General features: G+C 35.9%; 1 protein-coding gene across 3 annotated transcripts in view; it reads left to right on the top strand.

Annotated features, from left to right (window-relative positions):
* The window catches only part of LOC131038725 (E3 ubiquitin-protein ligase KEG), a 118,567-nt gene that overhangs the window by 43,996 nt on the left and 56,482 nt on the right, over positions 1 to 18,089 (top strand). For all 3 annotated transcript variants that reach the window (XM_057971250.2, XM_057971249.2, XM_057971251.2), the window contains one exon: positions 7,476 to 7,633. In XM_057971250.2, coding sequence (XP_057827233.1) covers positions 7,476 to 7,633 — 158 coding nt within the window. The remainder of the gene's footprint in view (positions 1 to 7,475; positions 7,634 to 18,089) is intronic.

The raw sequence follows: 18,089 nt of genomic DNA, 5'->3' as shown, positions 1-18,089 counted from the left end.
GGCGGCTAATATCATGAAGAGTGGAATTTACCACGCAGCTGGTTTTCCACCATCCATTCATTGCAACGAGCTCGTAGTCGAATGTGCGAAGCATTATGATCCTCAAGCCAGAATGATCAAATCACCTAAGGGGATAGTGCTTGCATACTTGGCCGAGGAGTCAAATGGGGAAGTATTTAGAATGCCTAAGTGTACAACACGCAAGAGAGAACTAAGGAAGAAGCGCAGGCGAAATTTGAAAGAAGATTGGAGTCATGTATGACAGTTATGAACAATGAGTGGGTTCTTGAGACAAGGCGTCACCACTCTAGGTTACACAAGAGGCTCCAATGTTTAGACTTCAAGGAGGAGTACAACGATTTGATATTTCTACTCAACTGAGTCATGGGAGCACCTCAAGGGGCGCTATTTGAGACATGGATGTACTATTTTATTGAAGAGATAGCGAGAGGAATGGTGATCAACTGGGCGAAGATAATAAGTGATAACCTTGACATCCAATTGAGAGGTTTGGAGAAAACAAGGACATTCAACATGACTTCCTCCCTTGTCTACGTGCTTGCCAGATATGTTGTGTACAAAGGATTGATATGCAAGGGCGAAGTTGGAAATGGGCCTGGACAATACAGAGTTTATGAGTGCTATCCGCAACTCCACCTACATGAAATTGAACATTACAAAATGGTGAACGATGCTTTCACCATGTGCATCACAAGGTTGCTGCAAGGCGGAGTACATAAATGGCTGTCTAAGGAGGCAACGACACTTATTGAGAAGTATGGATTGTGGTTTATCTAGTTTCCTATCGTCATGTACCTAAGGATTGAAAGATTCACGTTGGGACCATACAAGCTTCCTAGGTATCCAATAGACATGATGGTTTTACTTGAGGTAGTGAGACAACTTTTAGAGCATGATTTCATCGGGAATGCGAAGCACAAAACGAAGATAACTTTTCCTATCGTGCTTGGAAAGATGGAGGTATGCTACATTGCAGCCGCAACAAAGACGGTTAATGGGGAATTGGAATTCTATCATCTTTAAATCTATAGAGGTAGGGATTGATTTGATCCATTCAGAGAATTGTAACAATTAAAGGAGGGAAGTTTATACACAGGATTGACATTGAAGACTATTGGGCTAATCTCATGGATGAGTTTGTAGTTTGAAGGAAAATATGGTCTCGGATTTCAGTGGACTTCATGAGGAAGTGTAACTTCTTCTCCATTCCAAATCAAGTGCAAGATGATGGGGATCACATCCATCCGTAGTATGAATATGAGAAAGGCAAGCGTACCACGTTTCCTAGTTGGACTCAACTTGAGTTGGTAGATTTAAATGTTTTGATAAGAGATGTGAATGATTATTCCAGGGAATGGGTGGACAAGTACGTTAATGAGTTGAGAAAACTAAAGGTCACCTTTACCCATGAGAAGATGAGAAATGAGGAGTCCTCTCTCAATGATGATGAGAGAACGCTAAGCAATGTTAGAACACATAATGATGAAAGTCAGGCTCCCAAAAGGAGAAACGTTATGCTTGGAGGATCACAAGCTAAAGGCAAGGAGATTGTTAGCTATGATTCAAGGTACAAGAAGCATAAGTCTAACACTCTTCAATCTACCATGAGTTCCTCATTTGTGAAGGAGAATGAGTGACAGAGAAGGACAATGAGTCCGAATAGGGTTTCGACACGGAGATCCTACCAGAGAATGATCAAGATTTACATGCTACAACACAATTGGTACGACTTGATGATGATGAAGAACAACCAGGATTTCCCATAGTTCAACTTGAGGTCAATTTGGGCAACAATGTGGTAGATTTGAGTAATAAAGATATTGAGGATGATGTTATTTCAGCCTTGCGAGGGCTTGATGAAGATCAACACCTTGAAGATGGGATAGAATTCTCTACTATACCCGATTGGTTGCTGAGCAGCATGGAGAAGAAGGTGGTGATAGAGGCACAACCCACATAAGATATTGATGACTTCCTAGCTAGGGTTGGCAAGGAAAGAAGCAGAAGAAAGCGAATATGTTCTCTAGGATTACTAGAGATGATACATGAGCACACATTGCGCAAGTGACTGTCCCGAGAGGTGACAAGACTAGAGATGTGGTTACTCCTATGGATTATCAGGTTACCGCAATTGACCTTGGACCTACTATGAAGAAGCAAGAATTTCAGGAGCTTGATGATACAGTCTAGGCAATTGAGGGACAATTGGATAAGACTATTCAAAAGAAAGAGATGCTTGAGAGTGAGGACAGGAGACTCAAGGAGTATATTGAAGGGATGAACTCCCTAAGGTGTGAGGATCCTACTTTTGTCGCACCCATTGCTGTTGCTCATGGATCCCCCTTTGATCATGAGGCAATGAGGAATACATATCAGGAGGTTGGAAAATGGATAGAAGATGTTTCGAAACAAGCAGATGATTTACTAGCTCTATTTGTCCAAGCATTTGATAAGATGGCGATGCTCATATTCAGGATGCAGTTCTCGGAAGGAGTTTGGGAAGATTTCCAACCAGTTCAGGAAAAGGCTATTCCTCACCTCAGGGTGTTGTAGAGAATTCCTATGTCCACATTGATCCAGGAGGGAGTTTTTCTGTTGGGCAATGTTTATGATTTCCATGGTTGGTATTGTTATTTGGCCATGCGGAAGTCAGTGTATGATTATGCAAAGCAGGAGTGCGTTGAGATGGAAGGATTAATTCAAGAGATACAATCCAAGATCCTTACATCTATTGAAGAATTGTTGGGACAAGATGTCCACCCTCCAACAGTTTGATCTTGGAAGAATTGAAAGAAAAGATGAAGTTCATTTACTTCAATTAGATGGAATCTATAAGGAAGAATCAGGTAGATGACTTGGTTTTTCTTATGATTCACATCAACAACTTGCGGAAGCTTATGTTGGATTGGGAAAGCATTTTCAATGCTTGCTCATATGCCTTGGATGTGATTGATTTGCAACAGGAAGGTCTACCTAGTGTTACGATGGAGGAAATCAACTCAATCTTAGCTAGATTCATTGAGTATGCAGCTAGAGAGAGGGATGCAGGTCAGGATTTTTTTGATGTAAACCTCCTTTTTTGATTCTACTTTTTGATGTAAACTCTAATTAGGGCAATGTTGGCATGATCTTGGCCATTGATTCTAAAATGAATCTTGGCCGTTCATTTCCATATGAGACTCTTTATAAACCCATTTGCCTCTCATTTGTAAGAGAGAGATTTTTGAGAATTGTCGCATATACGCTGCAAGTTTGAATATAATCATTGAAGTTTGGTGATTTTGTTGAGATTTGAAGCATTTGTGGTTCTCATTTCTTCCAAATTTAGTTTAGAATTTGTTTTTCAAATATTTTAGATTGGATGAAAGAAGTGTTGAATGCATTTGAATGAAATTTGTTTAATCCATACCACTAGCTTCTTGTTGATTCTAAGTTTGCCTTGTGTGGTCAAGTAGAATTTGAATTGAACTTAACTTCAATTATTGCTTGTCCATTGGTATGCATTGCTTTGATGGTATTGATGGTGATGGTAGTAATTTGAACATCTATAAATTTACCTTATATGATTGAACTAAGCTTGCGTTAAGTTGTTCTTTGATGGCAATACCTAGCCTAGTTGAATTTCATTGAATCATTCACCATCTCTTGCATTCTAGGTTAGATAGAGTTAAAATAGAACTTCGAAATCCCCATCCTTACGCATTTTATTTGAAAATATTTGTTAAAATAGATTGTGAGCTCAATTGCAAAATCATATAGCATTTGAAATCATTGGCAAACCCATCTCCATCCATGATAAGTTTGAAATCTTCAAGAACAATTACGTAAGTCCCCAAGTGAAAACAGCAATTCACATCAAACCCATTGAGTTACCCACATGTCAAGAACTGACCGTAGAAACCTTGGAATCGTCTTAGTTGATCAGATATTTAGCATCTGAGGTGATTTTGTTTAAGAGGGGGTAAAATACTTTGGTATTTTATTCTGTGTTCAAAGTGCCTAAAAAACACATCAACAGGTCCATAGGGATATTGTAAAATTGAAATGTTACTCTTTTGAGGTTGTTAACAACTCAAGTGCCACTCAAACTTTGGTTGTTTTTCAGTTTGTATATTTTCAGAATTTAAGATCGGACGAGATTTTTTCTGCATTCCTTTAATGTGGAAGAATTTATTTTAGAATTTGAAGGTGTTTCTTTTTTACCCTCGGTCAAGATATGTTCTTGATCTTGCACAATCACTTTTTTTAAAGAAAAATTCTGGTTTCAAGTCCACTCTGTATGGCTTAAGTTATTCTTGGATTTATTATTTCATGTCTGTCCAATTCTGATCTCACTTGAAGCATTGCTAGCTTTCTTTCGAGCTATGATTGGCAGTGTGTCCAGGCTGTATGACTTTTCTATGAATATCATTTTAAGGATATATAACTTGCGTGGGAATTTGACAAACACCATGATGACTATTTTCTGTGAGTAGCCGTTTCTCTATGACATGTCAACTTAGTTAGTGAGTTTACTGGTTAATAATCACAACACAGAGATCCTCAAAAGACACATGTAGCTCTAAGTATTTGGTAAAATGGGAGGAATGAAACTTTTTAGAAAATTGATAAGGAATTTTTGGGTTTCATTTTTTGTTGAAAAAAACCAGTGATTGGCATCCCCTAGGGTCTTTGGGTGTGGTTTAATGGTGCCTGAGTGAAGCTTTCTCGTCTGCCAATGCAAGGTGTGTTGCTGCCTGCTCTCATAATCCCGATGGCTTATTTCTTCTACTGCCGTGGAGAATCCACTGAACAGCAAAACCATCTGTAAAAGGTAAAAAATGAATCAGAGGCGCCATTGCTGCCTTCATGAAGGAAATGTCAGGCAATTTTCAAGATCCAACCAATTTTAACTTTGTTAACGAAATCTTAGGGCAGAATGAAAAGCAATCTAAAAAGGGATGTTTGAGATCTTTTTGTGGAGAGCAGGAACAAACTAAGGAGGAGCTGTTGTGACACAGTAGTAATAGAGGAGCTTACTAAAACATGCAATTCAGAGATATGATGCAGAGGCACTTACATGAACTGAAAAAAGTCAGTTTATTCATAAGTCATAAAATTTTATGGTATTTCTTTGATAATCTTATTCTTAATATTTTTAAATAAAAAATAAGTTGGGAAATTTTTTAATCTTTTCTAGAAGATATAACAGCTTTTTATTAAACTTTACCAGTTAAGATTTTTAATAAATTTTAACTTTTATGTTTTTAAGTTTTGTTTTGTAAGTTTATTTTTATTATATTCAATAATAATTTAAAATTGCTAAAATTTATTGTTCGTTAACTTTCCTTAACTAAATTGTATTTTAGTTTATTAATATTAAGCTCATATTTAGTGTGTGGATATATTTATATATGGTTTTTAAATGTCTTTAGTAATTTTATTTATCTGGGCAATCTTGTAGACTTATTTACTAAGTTACCGGTACGTCAGATTTTTCCCCCAAATCCGGGTACGATACGTATCTGATTCGGATTCGACCTGGAATCCTTGTGGATTTGACCTGGAATCCTTGTGGATTCGGACATGGTTCTGATTTTTTCCTCCTGAAATGAATCCACGTTTGAGCCATGAATCCAGATGTATCGGGTCGTTTAAACCCTAAAACGAAAGTTAAAAATGCATGTCTTCCACAGAGCGCAGAGGAAACCACGCACGACGCAGAGTGAAAACGGCAGGCAGAGAGGAAACCATGATCACAGACACACAGTGAAAACCTATGTCATTGCGTTTGCCAAATTTTCGGCTTCAAGTTCGACATTTGGTGAACTTATAAAAATCCTATGAAATTCGCAAAAATTCGTTAAAAATTTGCTCGATAATAGGCAGAGGATTCACCGTCACCAGGTGACCACTTCATTAATGCCGTCAGGAAGTATGGGGATTGCGGAAGGGCCGCAGGTCGACGGCATGCCCAACTGCCGGTAGGGTTTCTAGTCGCATCGGGAGAAAGACGGTATAAATTTATTATCTTGTCCAATATAATGCCCGATGTCGCGTCAGGAGACAGATGATATAAATTGACCACCTCCTATAACGAAAACATTTTTGTATAATGTTGTTGCCTGATTTAATATAAATGTTAACTAATATATTAACATTTATTATAAAAGTTGTCAGATTTAACATTAATATACTAAAAATTAAATATTTTTATTTATTTAATTCAAAATTTTAATTATTTATATTTAAAATTTGACAAATTAAAATTAAAATATATAAATATAACTAAACAAATTTAATATTGTTTATTATGATATTTTTTACTTATTAAAATAATAATAATACAAATCAAAATTAAATATGATATTTAATTTTAATTTGTAGTATTATTATTTTAAATATGAATATTTTAACTATTGTGTAATTTAGAAGTTTGTAAATATTTAAATGTTGTTATAGGTTACTTTCATAATTATAATAATTTCACTTTCTTTTTAAATTAAATTTAAATATATATCATTTATAATCTATTGTTTAATTATTTAGGATTCTAAATTTAATTTTTGTTTCTACTTTTTAGGCTGCATATATGTATATATTTATGATTTTTATATCTTTTTGTACAGATGTACCCAAACCCCCCCCCAAACAAATTGCCGTACCGGCGTACCATACCCGTACCTGTACCGGCAACTTAGCTTATTTATTATATTAAAAATTATTTGCAAGTTTATAGTATTTTAGCTCAAATCATGGATTTTTTTTTTAATTTTATTTTATCAGTTAATGAATATATTCCAATTTTTTTCTTTGCTGAAGTCGAACACCAACACAAATCTTGTGATATAGTGTTAGATCCTCTAGTCTTTTTCCCAATTGACAAAACTCGTGTGTTTGTGTGCGCCTTCTACAATTATTATTTGTGTGGAATCAACACAATCCAACATTTGTGTTCACATTAATGGGGGCTTCTGTAGCATAGCTAGCTTCCTTTATTTTCCATTCTTTTTAATCTCATGTGAACAGTATTTTTTGCTGGACTTGTCCATGTCTTCTTTCATTTTTAAGTGTTATGCATTTGTTGTCTGTTTCACACTGCTCAAAGTTGGAAAATTTCAAAATATGTGCTTTTTTAAGACGCAAGAACTAAGTCATTTAAAAAACTCTCTGGCATTGTCAATATCTATCAATGCACTATGCTTTATTTCTTAGATGGTTTGATGTATTCTTACTGGATCAGGAATTGTTTTGGTTGTCAAAATTTCATCCTGAGTGCTTTCTCTCTCCTTTTGCTATTGTTACTTTGTATTTTGTGTGTTAAACTTTTTTTTTTCATGCAAGTGACACTGGCTAACGTCTTTTTAGCATGGGACTGACAATTTTATTTATAGAAAAAGAACATTGTTGAATCCACAAATTATTAGATTGGATTATGAAGCTTATCCAGTCTTACATGATTTATGTCTTTGCAGTCCATTACATATGTGTATAGCAACATGGAATGTGGCTGTTGTCAAAAAGTGGGTAGAAGTAGCAACAATAGAGGAGATCCAAGATGCAATTGAAGTCCCAAGTAAAGTAGGTACTGCATTATGTATGGCAGCTGCCTTGAAAAAAGCTCATGAAACAGGTACACTATAATGCATAGATGCAGGTGAAAAATAATAAACTGTATTTTTTATTTGGTTGGATTGGCAGAGCAATATGTTGACTTTTGTTTGGTTTATTTTGAAAGATATTAAGTAATAATAGTTTTATTTGCATGGTAGAGGTAATAATATATATTAGAATGATATTTAGTTGACAGTTCAATAACAAGTTTTGTGTAGAATGCATATGAATCCATGCTAAGAGGTATAGAATCTATGTTACTTGATATGTGTTTTCGCCTTGCCTACATATATGCTTGTATCTGGTACATGTTTAGTGAGGGTAAGGCATCTTTTCAAATCCATGTTCTTGCGCCTAAGGGTTACAATTGAAATATTTTATCTGGTATGATTCGGACATATTTGAGCTAGATCTCTTAAAAAAATGCAAAAATAAAGAAAAAGAAAGTACAAAATCTAAAAAAGAAAAATTTCTTTCTTCTAAGATAACTACTTTGAGAGTTTTGAAACATCCTTTAAGAATAGTACTACCATGCCATATCACTTCCGTTTTGTTTATTATATCCAAGATTGATTCCTAGTTCTGTTTGAAGGGATACTCAAGGCTAAAGAGTATTCCTGCATATGTGAGATTATCTTTTGAAAATTACCTCACTCATACCTTTCCTCAAGTCACTTAGGATCCCAAACACTAAATCAGAATCTATAATTTACATTGCCTTTGTTTTCCTCTTCAAAAGTGAGTAAAAGAATTGTGTTAATAGCAAAGTTTCATCTAGAGCATCTTTTTGACAAAGAATGTCCTTTCACTGTTGGTCTCAAAAAGATAAATTTCTAAACAAGAAATGAATGGCTTTAGCACCAAGTTCAAAGAAAGATGGAGCTAGCAGTCAACCTTACCAATTTGCTTAATGCGACTCAAAAGGATTAGTTAAACTCTCTGTTCACTTCAAATTGAGCAGAGGTATCCTTAAGCAAGATATAAACCAGCTCAAAAAGCTAGGCACAGCCTTTGGGAATCTATCTAGATGTGCACACTTGATCAAAATTTCAATATAGGAATTCTAAAATTGTTCCTGCAGACAAAGATTGTTACCAAATTGGGAATGAGAAACCTGTATGATGTGAACCTAAATATGAGTTAGTTGTTTGTTGAATATTTAAGGGCGAACCTGTGCCTATGATTTGACCCTACCAGACTTTGCAGACTAGAGGGCTAGAAAAGAACAAAAACAATTTTCTCACTTTGGCCTTGACATTGACCAGAATCTGGTTAGTGTTGACTTCTTCACAGCATTGTCCAGAATTTGACCAGCATTGACTCTTAAACTGTGTTCACTGTTGAATTTTTTCTTGTCTGATGTGTTGATTTATAGAGAGTTTCATTGCTATGTGGATTTTTTGCAATTGTGTTGGGCAAAGATAGATTGTTATTTGACCAAGTTTTTAGCATTGCATGAAGTAATAATTGACTGTTGCTGGTAATGACCTTCTAAGCATTGAATTTTATTGCAATATTCAAGTATGCCTATTGTACCTTTGAGGTAGAACAGTATGAAATATCACTAGTCATTATTAACTTTGGGGATAATAAAGAAACAAATTATATTTGTATTGTATGTGATGCCTGCACAGTCCATTAGAATGAAGAAAGAGCTTCAGGAAAAACTGTTTTAGTTTTGTTTACATCAATGTTTCAGATCACACTGTGTGATCCATGATTAAGATGAAAATAAATGATAAGAGGAATTGCAGAAATTACAAATATAGAGCCAAGATATGCCGAGGAAGAAAACGAAGATGAAAGAGGCAAATTCAGTGCCCACTACTGTTGAATATAAATATAACCAAATTCTCAGCCATTCTTTTTCGTGGGTAATTACAACGTTAATACATAAACATAATATTTCCTGCTTTAGCCAAGATTCTTCAAAATCACCAATTTAATTAATATGCTACCGGAGGTTCAGACCTGAGCTGAAAATAAATCAGATTACAATATCTGATTGGTTCAGACTACTCAATAGGATAGAATCCTCAAATCAAGTGCAAAATATAAGCTGATATGGTTTGTGGACTTGATATTGCCATATATTACAGTTAACTCGGGCCTGGCTTAAATCTGAACACAAGGACTTGAAATCTGGGTTAATTTCAGGCGACTTGACCAGGGTTAAATTCTTAACCTTGGTTGAACATGTGGCAACAGAAAATTGTATTTCCGTGTCTTCTTAGCATTTCTTGGCACTATATTTGTAACAACTGCAATTCCTTGTGGCATTTGCTTTCATTGTGATGATAGATCACAAATTGTGATCTGAAACATTGATGTTGACAGAACTAACACAGTTCTTCCTGAAGCTCTTCTTTAAAATTATATCAATGACCATGAATAGCAGAGGTCATCCGGACTGAAAAAGTGCAATAAGCATAAAAGAGAAGTGATAGGGTAAAAAGAACCTAGGTTATTGAAGGTAACTAAACACAACGTACAGAAGAAATGTGAACATAGCAAAAGGGAATAAATTTTAAGTGTTTAAACCCCAAGCCAAAATGATATGCTACAAGTATAGATAGCCCTGCAAGACAACAACCTCTCAAAGAAATATGCAGATTATGAATATGATGTAAAAGAGCAATGTTATACGTCTGCAGTAAGGCTTGAACTAGAAGAATATTATCCTCTATACTCTGAAAGAGCCAAAGCAGGATTTCTGAACACCCTTTGGGGACAGCCTGGTGCTGCAGGGAACTGGATATGCGATTTCAAGAAGAATCTGAATATTCCTTCTAGAGCCTTTCCCAACATCTAAGGTTGATGAAATTCGGATAGGCCCTTTGAGGACAATAATCTTGTAAGTAATGGCAGCAATAATGACTAAGAGATTGACGATTGCTGCTGTTTTCCTCTGTGTGCTCACCTCATTGACTTTAAAAGCATTAATTTGAAGGTTGGCTATTCTACTTTTTTAAGGTTGAGCACTGGGAATGGTAACTGTTCCTGTTCTAATTCGTGGGCTGATATTCTTGAAAAATGTGATGGTGAATCAAGGATGAAAAATAGTCCCATAAGAGATGGGCACAACAATGACTGAAATTTCAGGCCAGTAATCTTACAAGGGATGGTGACAGTTTTACAAGACAACAATGCTGCAGGGGATGGTGGCAGATTGCAAGCCAATATTTTTGCAAGGGAGCCTGGGCCTGCAGGGAATGAGATGTGCAATTTCAAGAAGAATCTGAATGCTTCTTCTAGAGCCTTTCCCAACATCCAAGATTTATGAAATTCTGATAGGCTCTTTGAGGACAGCAGTATCGTAAACAATGGAAGCCATAATGATTAGGAGATTGACAATTGCTGCTGTTTTCCTCTGTATGCTCACCTCATTGACTGTACAGGAATTAATTTGAAGGTTGGCTATTGTAATTTTTAAGGTTGAGCACTAGGAAAGGTAACTGTTCCTGTTCTAATTCGTGGGCCGATATTCTTGAAAAATGGGATGGTGAATCAAGGATGAAAAATAGTCCCATAAGAGATGGGTGCAACAATGACTGAAATATCAGGCAAATAATCCTACAATGGATGGTTACAGTTTTACAAGCCAACAATGCTGCAGGGGTTGGTGGCAGATTGCAAGCCAATATTTTCGCAAGGGGTGGTGTCAATGCTGAACCTCTGATATCCTCTCTGAGGACAACAGTCTTGTAAGCACTGGCAGCAATAATAACTAAGAGATTGATAATTGATGCTATTTTGCTACGTGTGTTGACACTATTGACTTAACAAGTGTTAAATCTCATTGCTAAATATTGAAGGTTGCCTATTGTAGTTTTTGAGGTTGACTACTATGAAAGGTAACTTTTTCCTGTTCTAATTCTTGGGCCAATTTCTTGAAAACTGTAATGGTGAATTAAGGATACTAAACAATTTCCTAAGAGATAGTAATTACAATGACTGAGATTTCAGGTCAATATTTCTACAAGGGAGGGTGGTAGATTTTCAAGTGAATAATACTGCTAGGAATGGTGGCAGATTGCAAGCCAATAGTTTTGCAAGGGATGCTAACACTTCTGAATAAGGTTAGACATGAATAATCCTGGCAGGAATGACAGTGATAGTTTAGATATCATGCCAGCAGAACTGAAAAGAAGGGTAACAAATTATTAATTGATACTCTCATAAGAGATGGTGGCAGTGATGATTGAGAAATTTAGACAACATTGGTGCAAGAAGTGTTGAACACACACTAATTCAGATTATAGATGGTAGGCTCACTGAAATCAACTATGAATTAATTGAAAGTGATAGATAACAACTTTAACTTTGTGAAATAATATTTGATTTACATTCAATTTAATATTTGAGCAAGGTTAGGTGATAGAGATGAAGTTGTTTGGATTCCTAGTTTAATTTTTCCATGAGGCAAATAATATCAAAAGATGCCTGCTTTTAGGATTTAGGATGTGGTTTGTTCATGATCCCACTTGTTCTAGAACAACCATCTTCTTGTCTACTGACTTGTTTGATATATGCATAGTTAACTTAGTTTGTGTCCTTGTATTTTCTCATTATCTGCATTCACCTGGCAGGCTGGCAGGATATTTGGTGGCTTCAAATTCTAGTAAATCCCTCCTAAATTGCTCTGCAACACTCGTCAAATGTTGATCAAATTCAGTTTGAGATCCTGGCTTTGTTTATCAATTGCTCTAGACCTCTTATCTCCTTCTCTTTATCCAGTCAATCTCACCTTATTTTTATCTCCATGCACTTTATACTCATGCATCACTCTAATATCCCTCTGTTTCTTCAAATGGTTTATCAGAATGCATGTCATAAATTTTTTAACTGCACCATGTTAAAGTTTGGGATTTATAGCTAGCATAGTTGGCTGAATTCTGATAAATTTGCATAGAAAATGACTTTGCTCCAATCAAGTATTTTTGGTAATTTATTTTCTGTTATTACTATGTTCTACTCATATATGTTATGTGCCACAATATTCAACATGGATTGGAGTGTGGTAGATGTGTATAGGTAAAAAGTTTGCATTGCATCAAAGCAATACACAATCGAACATGAATATCTATGCAACCTTTGCATAGGTGAAATTGTGGGGCAATTGTTTGCCACCCCAACTATTTTGTAGTAAATTCTGGTTGATATCTTGTGTCGTCTGACTTACAGAAAATCATGTCATATTTCTTGTCCCAAATTTTCAACATATAAAAATTACTTTTACAGACAAATTATAAAAGAATCTGGCAGAGATTGTTTTGACCCCATGGTTGAAATCTATGTTGGCAGGTCCTACTGATCCAGGACCTGTTCTTGTACCCAATTGGGCTGGGCACGGGAGCAGCGATGAGAGCACCCTGAGAGCATCCCAGTCATCTCAGGTGGTGTACTCACAAGTAATCTGGGTTTGCTGGGATGCTCACAGGCACTCCCAAAATCTCAGACGCTTCCATTGGTGGACAAAGACAACACATGCCTAGAAACGTTTTAAACAATGATTTTTAAAACTTTAAAACGTCGAAGTCAATGATTGCCTTAGAGAAGTACTGGCTTTTGTGAAAGACTTTATGCTATGGTGATTGTGACACCCTGGGCTTCTATAAAGTTGACAAGACAGTGCAGAGGTATTAAGCCTCTGTCAAGATTATCTTGTCAGTGTTGAGTTTAGTGTTGGTGGTATTAATGATGCATTACTCTTTCTGCAAGATTAAGCCTACGCTACCCATTCTCTTCTTGTTGAACAGTTCTTATAATCTTAGTGTTGGGATCATGGATTTTAAAGGTGATTTGAGATGTTAATCTAGTTTTGTCTACTAATGATTGTTCTGTTTTAGTTGAAAATGAAAACTCAGTGGGGTTGTGTTGATGTGTTTTTTATTCACATGCGAACATAAAATAAAATACCTGAAGGCACCTTATCCTCTCTTGAATAAAGCTTCCCCGAATGCCGAAGATCTCGTAGAAGGATCAATCGGAGTAGCTCCAAGGTTCTGATTGTAGGTTCTCTACGTGTGGATAAGCTCTTGCAGTATGATGCGATTTTGCTAGAATCACAAGGGGACTTACATTCGATGACCTGAGCGTCTAATTTACTTTGGATATCACTGGAACGTGGGTCTTTACTGATCTTTGATTTTTAAAAAGGGGGAAAAGGATAAGGGTTGGAGAAGGATCTAATTCTAACACTAAGAATGTAGGAACAATGGATGACCTTTGATGAAACTCTAACTAAGTCTTGCTTTGACATGCTATGATCATCTCCACAAGGCCAATGCGATCTTCTAAGGATAGCTTTATGATGTTCAGATCACCACTACAAGCATAGACATCGTCAAGTTGATGCATATCAATGAAGATTCGATAATTGAAGTTAAGCTTAAGTTGAATGATTCTAGTTGACTACGCAAGGCAAGTTTGCAATCAACAAACCGCTAGTAGTATGGATATACAAATTTCACCATTGATCATGCAAATTTCTTCCATTCATCTAATAGCATGAAATTAAATTTGAGAAGTATAGAGACCATGCAAATTGTAGAATCGACACATAGAATTCACCATTTCTTCAATGAAGTTTACATGTCTTTTGCAACGATGTCTTGGCAACAATCTTTGCCTTCTCTTTCTACTCTACTCTAAAAACTAATTGCTCTTGAACCACCACTACTGACTATTGACTATCTCTAACTATTCATTGACTATTTGTTAAAATAATATTAATATTGACTATGGTCATCTTCTATTTTTAGTGGTCATCTTCTATTTTTAGTTGTGGACTCATTTAGCTTTTTAGTTAATTAGCTTTTAAGCTTAATTTAGTTAATTTAGCTTTTAAGCTTAATTTAGCTTTCACGCTTAATTTAGCATTTAGCTCTTTAGTCTTTTACTTTAACGTTATGTTCTAATTATAGAACATTGTCTTGTAACTTCTATATATACGTGTGTATATCGTTCAATGTAATTATCCGATTATTGAATCATTCATTCAATTTATTTTTCATGGTATCAGAGTGGGTCGATGGGATTCTTTAATGTTTGACGAAATTCATGGCCTTCTTTCTGGAATATTTTCCAGATTTTTTTTTATTGTTTTTTTATACAAAAACGATTTTGCTTCTTTGAAGGTTTTTTTATGGGTTTCAAGGATTTCTTGTTCGTGGGCGAATTTCTTTGTGCTGGGCAGCAGTTAATGTTTTTTTTAGGGTTCTGGAGATTTTCAGGCCTGCAACTTGGAGTTTTTTTTGCAGATTGAAAATTTTCCTAGGGTTACTGCAATTTTCGACTAGGGTTTTAACCCTTCAATTCAAGTCGAATTTTTATTTTGGTTGCAGATTCTTGGTGGGTTTTTTGAGACCTCAACTAGGTCGTCATCAAATTTTTTTGGGTGCATCATTTTTTGTGCCTCGATTTTTCAGCTGTCGGATCTGCATTCTGATTTCAGATTCTTGGTGGGTTTTTCGAGAGCTTTTTTGGGTTGGTCTCGGATTTTTCTGGGTGCTTCGTTTTTTGTGCCTCAAATTTTGTGCCAGCGAATTTGCCTTGGAATTTAAAAAGTCAACGATTTCTGCTAATTTTGTGGATGTCGAGAATTTTGGTGTCTTTTGAGTGCCGTTTATGTTGTACATCCGACCTTATGGTTTCTCCCCCTATTTTTTTTTTCAAAAAAAATTGTCTTTATTTTTCTGTTTTTTTTACAAAAAAATCAGAGGTATTTTTTTTATTTTCTGCAAATTATTATTTTTTTCTGATTAATTTTTAGGAAAAATTCTAGGTTTTAAGTTTTGCAAAAAATTTTAATTTCTGGGTTTCTTCCAAACCTTGAAATTCGTGCCTTAGAATTCATGCCAGAATTCTTCTCCAGGGTATCAGTTTTTTCAGCAGTTGCTTCTATTCTAATTTTTGAATCAGATTCTTTTGTCGCATGCTTTCACTAGGTTGACCTTGTTCAACCTCCATTTTCGTGATGTCATCTTTGACCAACATCATGTTGGAACACAGTCAAAAGTTCAACAGCGGCCACAACACTTGGAAACAGTGCATGTTCACGATATCTAAATATCGTTGCCTTGATTAGATTGATTTAGGCTAGACCTCGTCCTACAGGTCTCAAGGTTTTCATGATTTTTTCTTGAAAAATTGTTTGTCGGTTTTTTGATTTTTTCCACAACAAATCATGGGAGGGTTTTCACGATTTTTTCCTCAAAAATTGTTCGCAAGGTTTATAATTTTCCCTTAAAAATTATCTCATCTGTAATTCGCGTAAGATTTTAGTTATCTGGGTTTTACCATTTTTTCCACAAAAACGATGATTTGTAACCTCAGATTTCTTGGTTTTTCGATTTTCTCCTCAAAATCTTAAATTCTCTTTATGAGGGTTCCTATTTCAGGGTTTAGAATTTTTTCCTAAAAAATTATTATCTGTCATCCGCAAAGCTTGTGTGGGATTTCTAGGTTTTCACGATTTTTTCTTCAAAAATTGTTTGCTGGTTTTTACGATTTTTTTTTTTCTCAAAAATCATCTGTAATATGCGAAGTTCGCATGGGATTTGTGATTCGCGAAGTTCTCTGGTTTTGATTGATCTTTCTCCTCAAAAATCGAGCTTCCTTGCAGTCATTTTGGGTCGCACTTGCCAGGGTGAACATCTGCAACCGTGGTATCTTGCAGTTAGTTTTGGAGTTGGTACTCTTCTGCAAAAGGGTTTGCTGATTTTTTCCTCAAAGTCATTGTTTCAGGCTTCAGTAATTCGTGTGTGCCAGATCTCTACTTCGTGTGTGAAGGCTACATTCGCTTAGATGGCTTTTGGTACTCTTGGTCATTTACATTCTGCAGATCTTGGGAGGGTCTCCATAGCAGCAGAGTGTTCTTTGCATCTGTGATCATAACACCTGCAGTGTTTTCTATAGGGTATTGAGTACGATGACCATTAGGGAGGGTTTTAAAATAATATTAATATCTTCTATAATGGTCATCTTCTATTTTTAGTTGTGGACTCATTTAGCTTTTTAGTTAATTAGCTTTTAAGCTTAATTTAGCTTTCACGCTTAATTATCATTTAGCTATTTAGTCTTTTACTTTAACGTTATGTTCTAATTATAGAACATCATCCTATAACCTCTATATATACGTGTGTATATCGTTCAATGTAATTATCCGATTATTGAATCATTCATTCAATTTATTTTTCACTATTCCCCTTTACAAATGAAGAGCTAGGGCTTTATATAGAGAGCCCTTTACAAATTGATGGCTCTGATTGACTTAGAATCAATGGCTAGGATTACAAGATAGAAACCCTAATTAGGGTTTGTTACAACAAACTCCTTAGACAATGAGAAAATTACATTCAAGGAGTGAGGACCAATAGGAAGCAAGGGTAGGTACACCGAAGTTTGTGCCTTCCCCGATAAATTAGGTACATTGAATCTGGACATGTTGAGGTGGACCAATTCAACTAGAGGAAAAATGACTGGGATGCCACCTTGTCTGACGTCTGTGTCTCGGTTGATCTCTTTTTTGTCTCAATTTGATGATGCGATGAATGATGTACCTCTTTGACTTGCATGTACTTGATGAGGCCTCCTCACGGTCAAGTTTTCTTTCTCCTCTGGTAGCTCATATTGCTTTGAAGAGCTTGTAAGATCCTCCTTTGTCATCATATGATTCCTTTGTGTAGTAGAATGAGGTCTTGAGGCTAGCTTGCAACTCCTCGAACACTTGAAGTCTTCCAACGATTCAAAACACCATGAGTCCTCCTTTATGCATTTGAAACGTCCTTGCTGATGATGGACTAGAATAGGTCGTCCTTGTCTTGGCCTGATTTTCTTCCACTTGCAAAACAAACCAAAAGATGATTAAGTACACATGATATATTTATCTTAACATAAGATTTTCTATCTTAAAACATCAACAAGAAGACATCAAAATGAAGTTCGCTCAAGATCCTTCCCAAGGACAGGCCCTATAAAAATTTCACTTTGGACCCTTTGGAAGGGTCATGAGCGAAATTTTCATTTTAGCTCAAATTTCATCATCTCCTTGCCTTGAACTTCTCTTGACCTTTGAATTGCTTTCTCCTGAAGACATAATTTTTTTGACCCCCAAAAAGACCAAAAAAGAGGATTTCACTTTGGACCTTGGCCAAGGACAGGACCTATAGGGAATTTCGCTCTGGACCCTTTGGAAGGGTCAGGAGCGAAATTTGCATTCTAGGACAAATTCTATCATTTCTCTACTCCAAAATGCCTTCCAAGGCAAGCATACACTAGTCTTCTCTCCACCAAGGCCTAGGAATTCACATTTTGGCCTTCTTCAATGGCAAACTAGGTGATTTTGGGAATTTCGCTCTGGAAGGGTCAGGAGCAAAATTCTTGATTTGCTTGTTTTCCTTCACCTAGATCTATCCTTCTCACTTTCTATACCTGGACTCTCATCTTTGGATCCCTCTCCCATGTATGCAACA

Source organism: Cryptomeria japonica, chromosome 3 (genome assembly GCF_030272615.1).
Source record: "Cryptomeria japonica chromosome 3, Sugi_1.0, whole genome shotgun sequence".
Taxonomy (NCBI): Eukaryota; Viridiplantae; Streptophyta; class Pinopsida; order Cupressales; family Cupressaceae; genus Cryptomeria; species Cryptomeria japonica.
The sequence above is the reverse complement of the archived record's forward strand: the minus strand, read 5'-3'. Positions and strand labels throughout refer to the sequence as shown.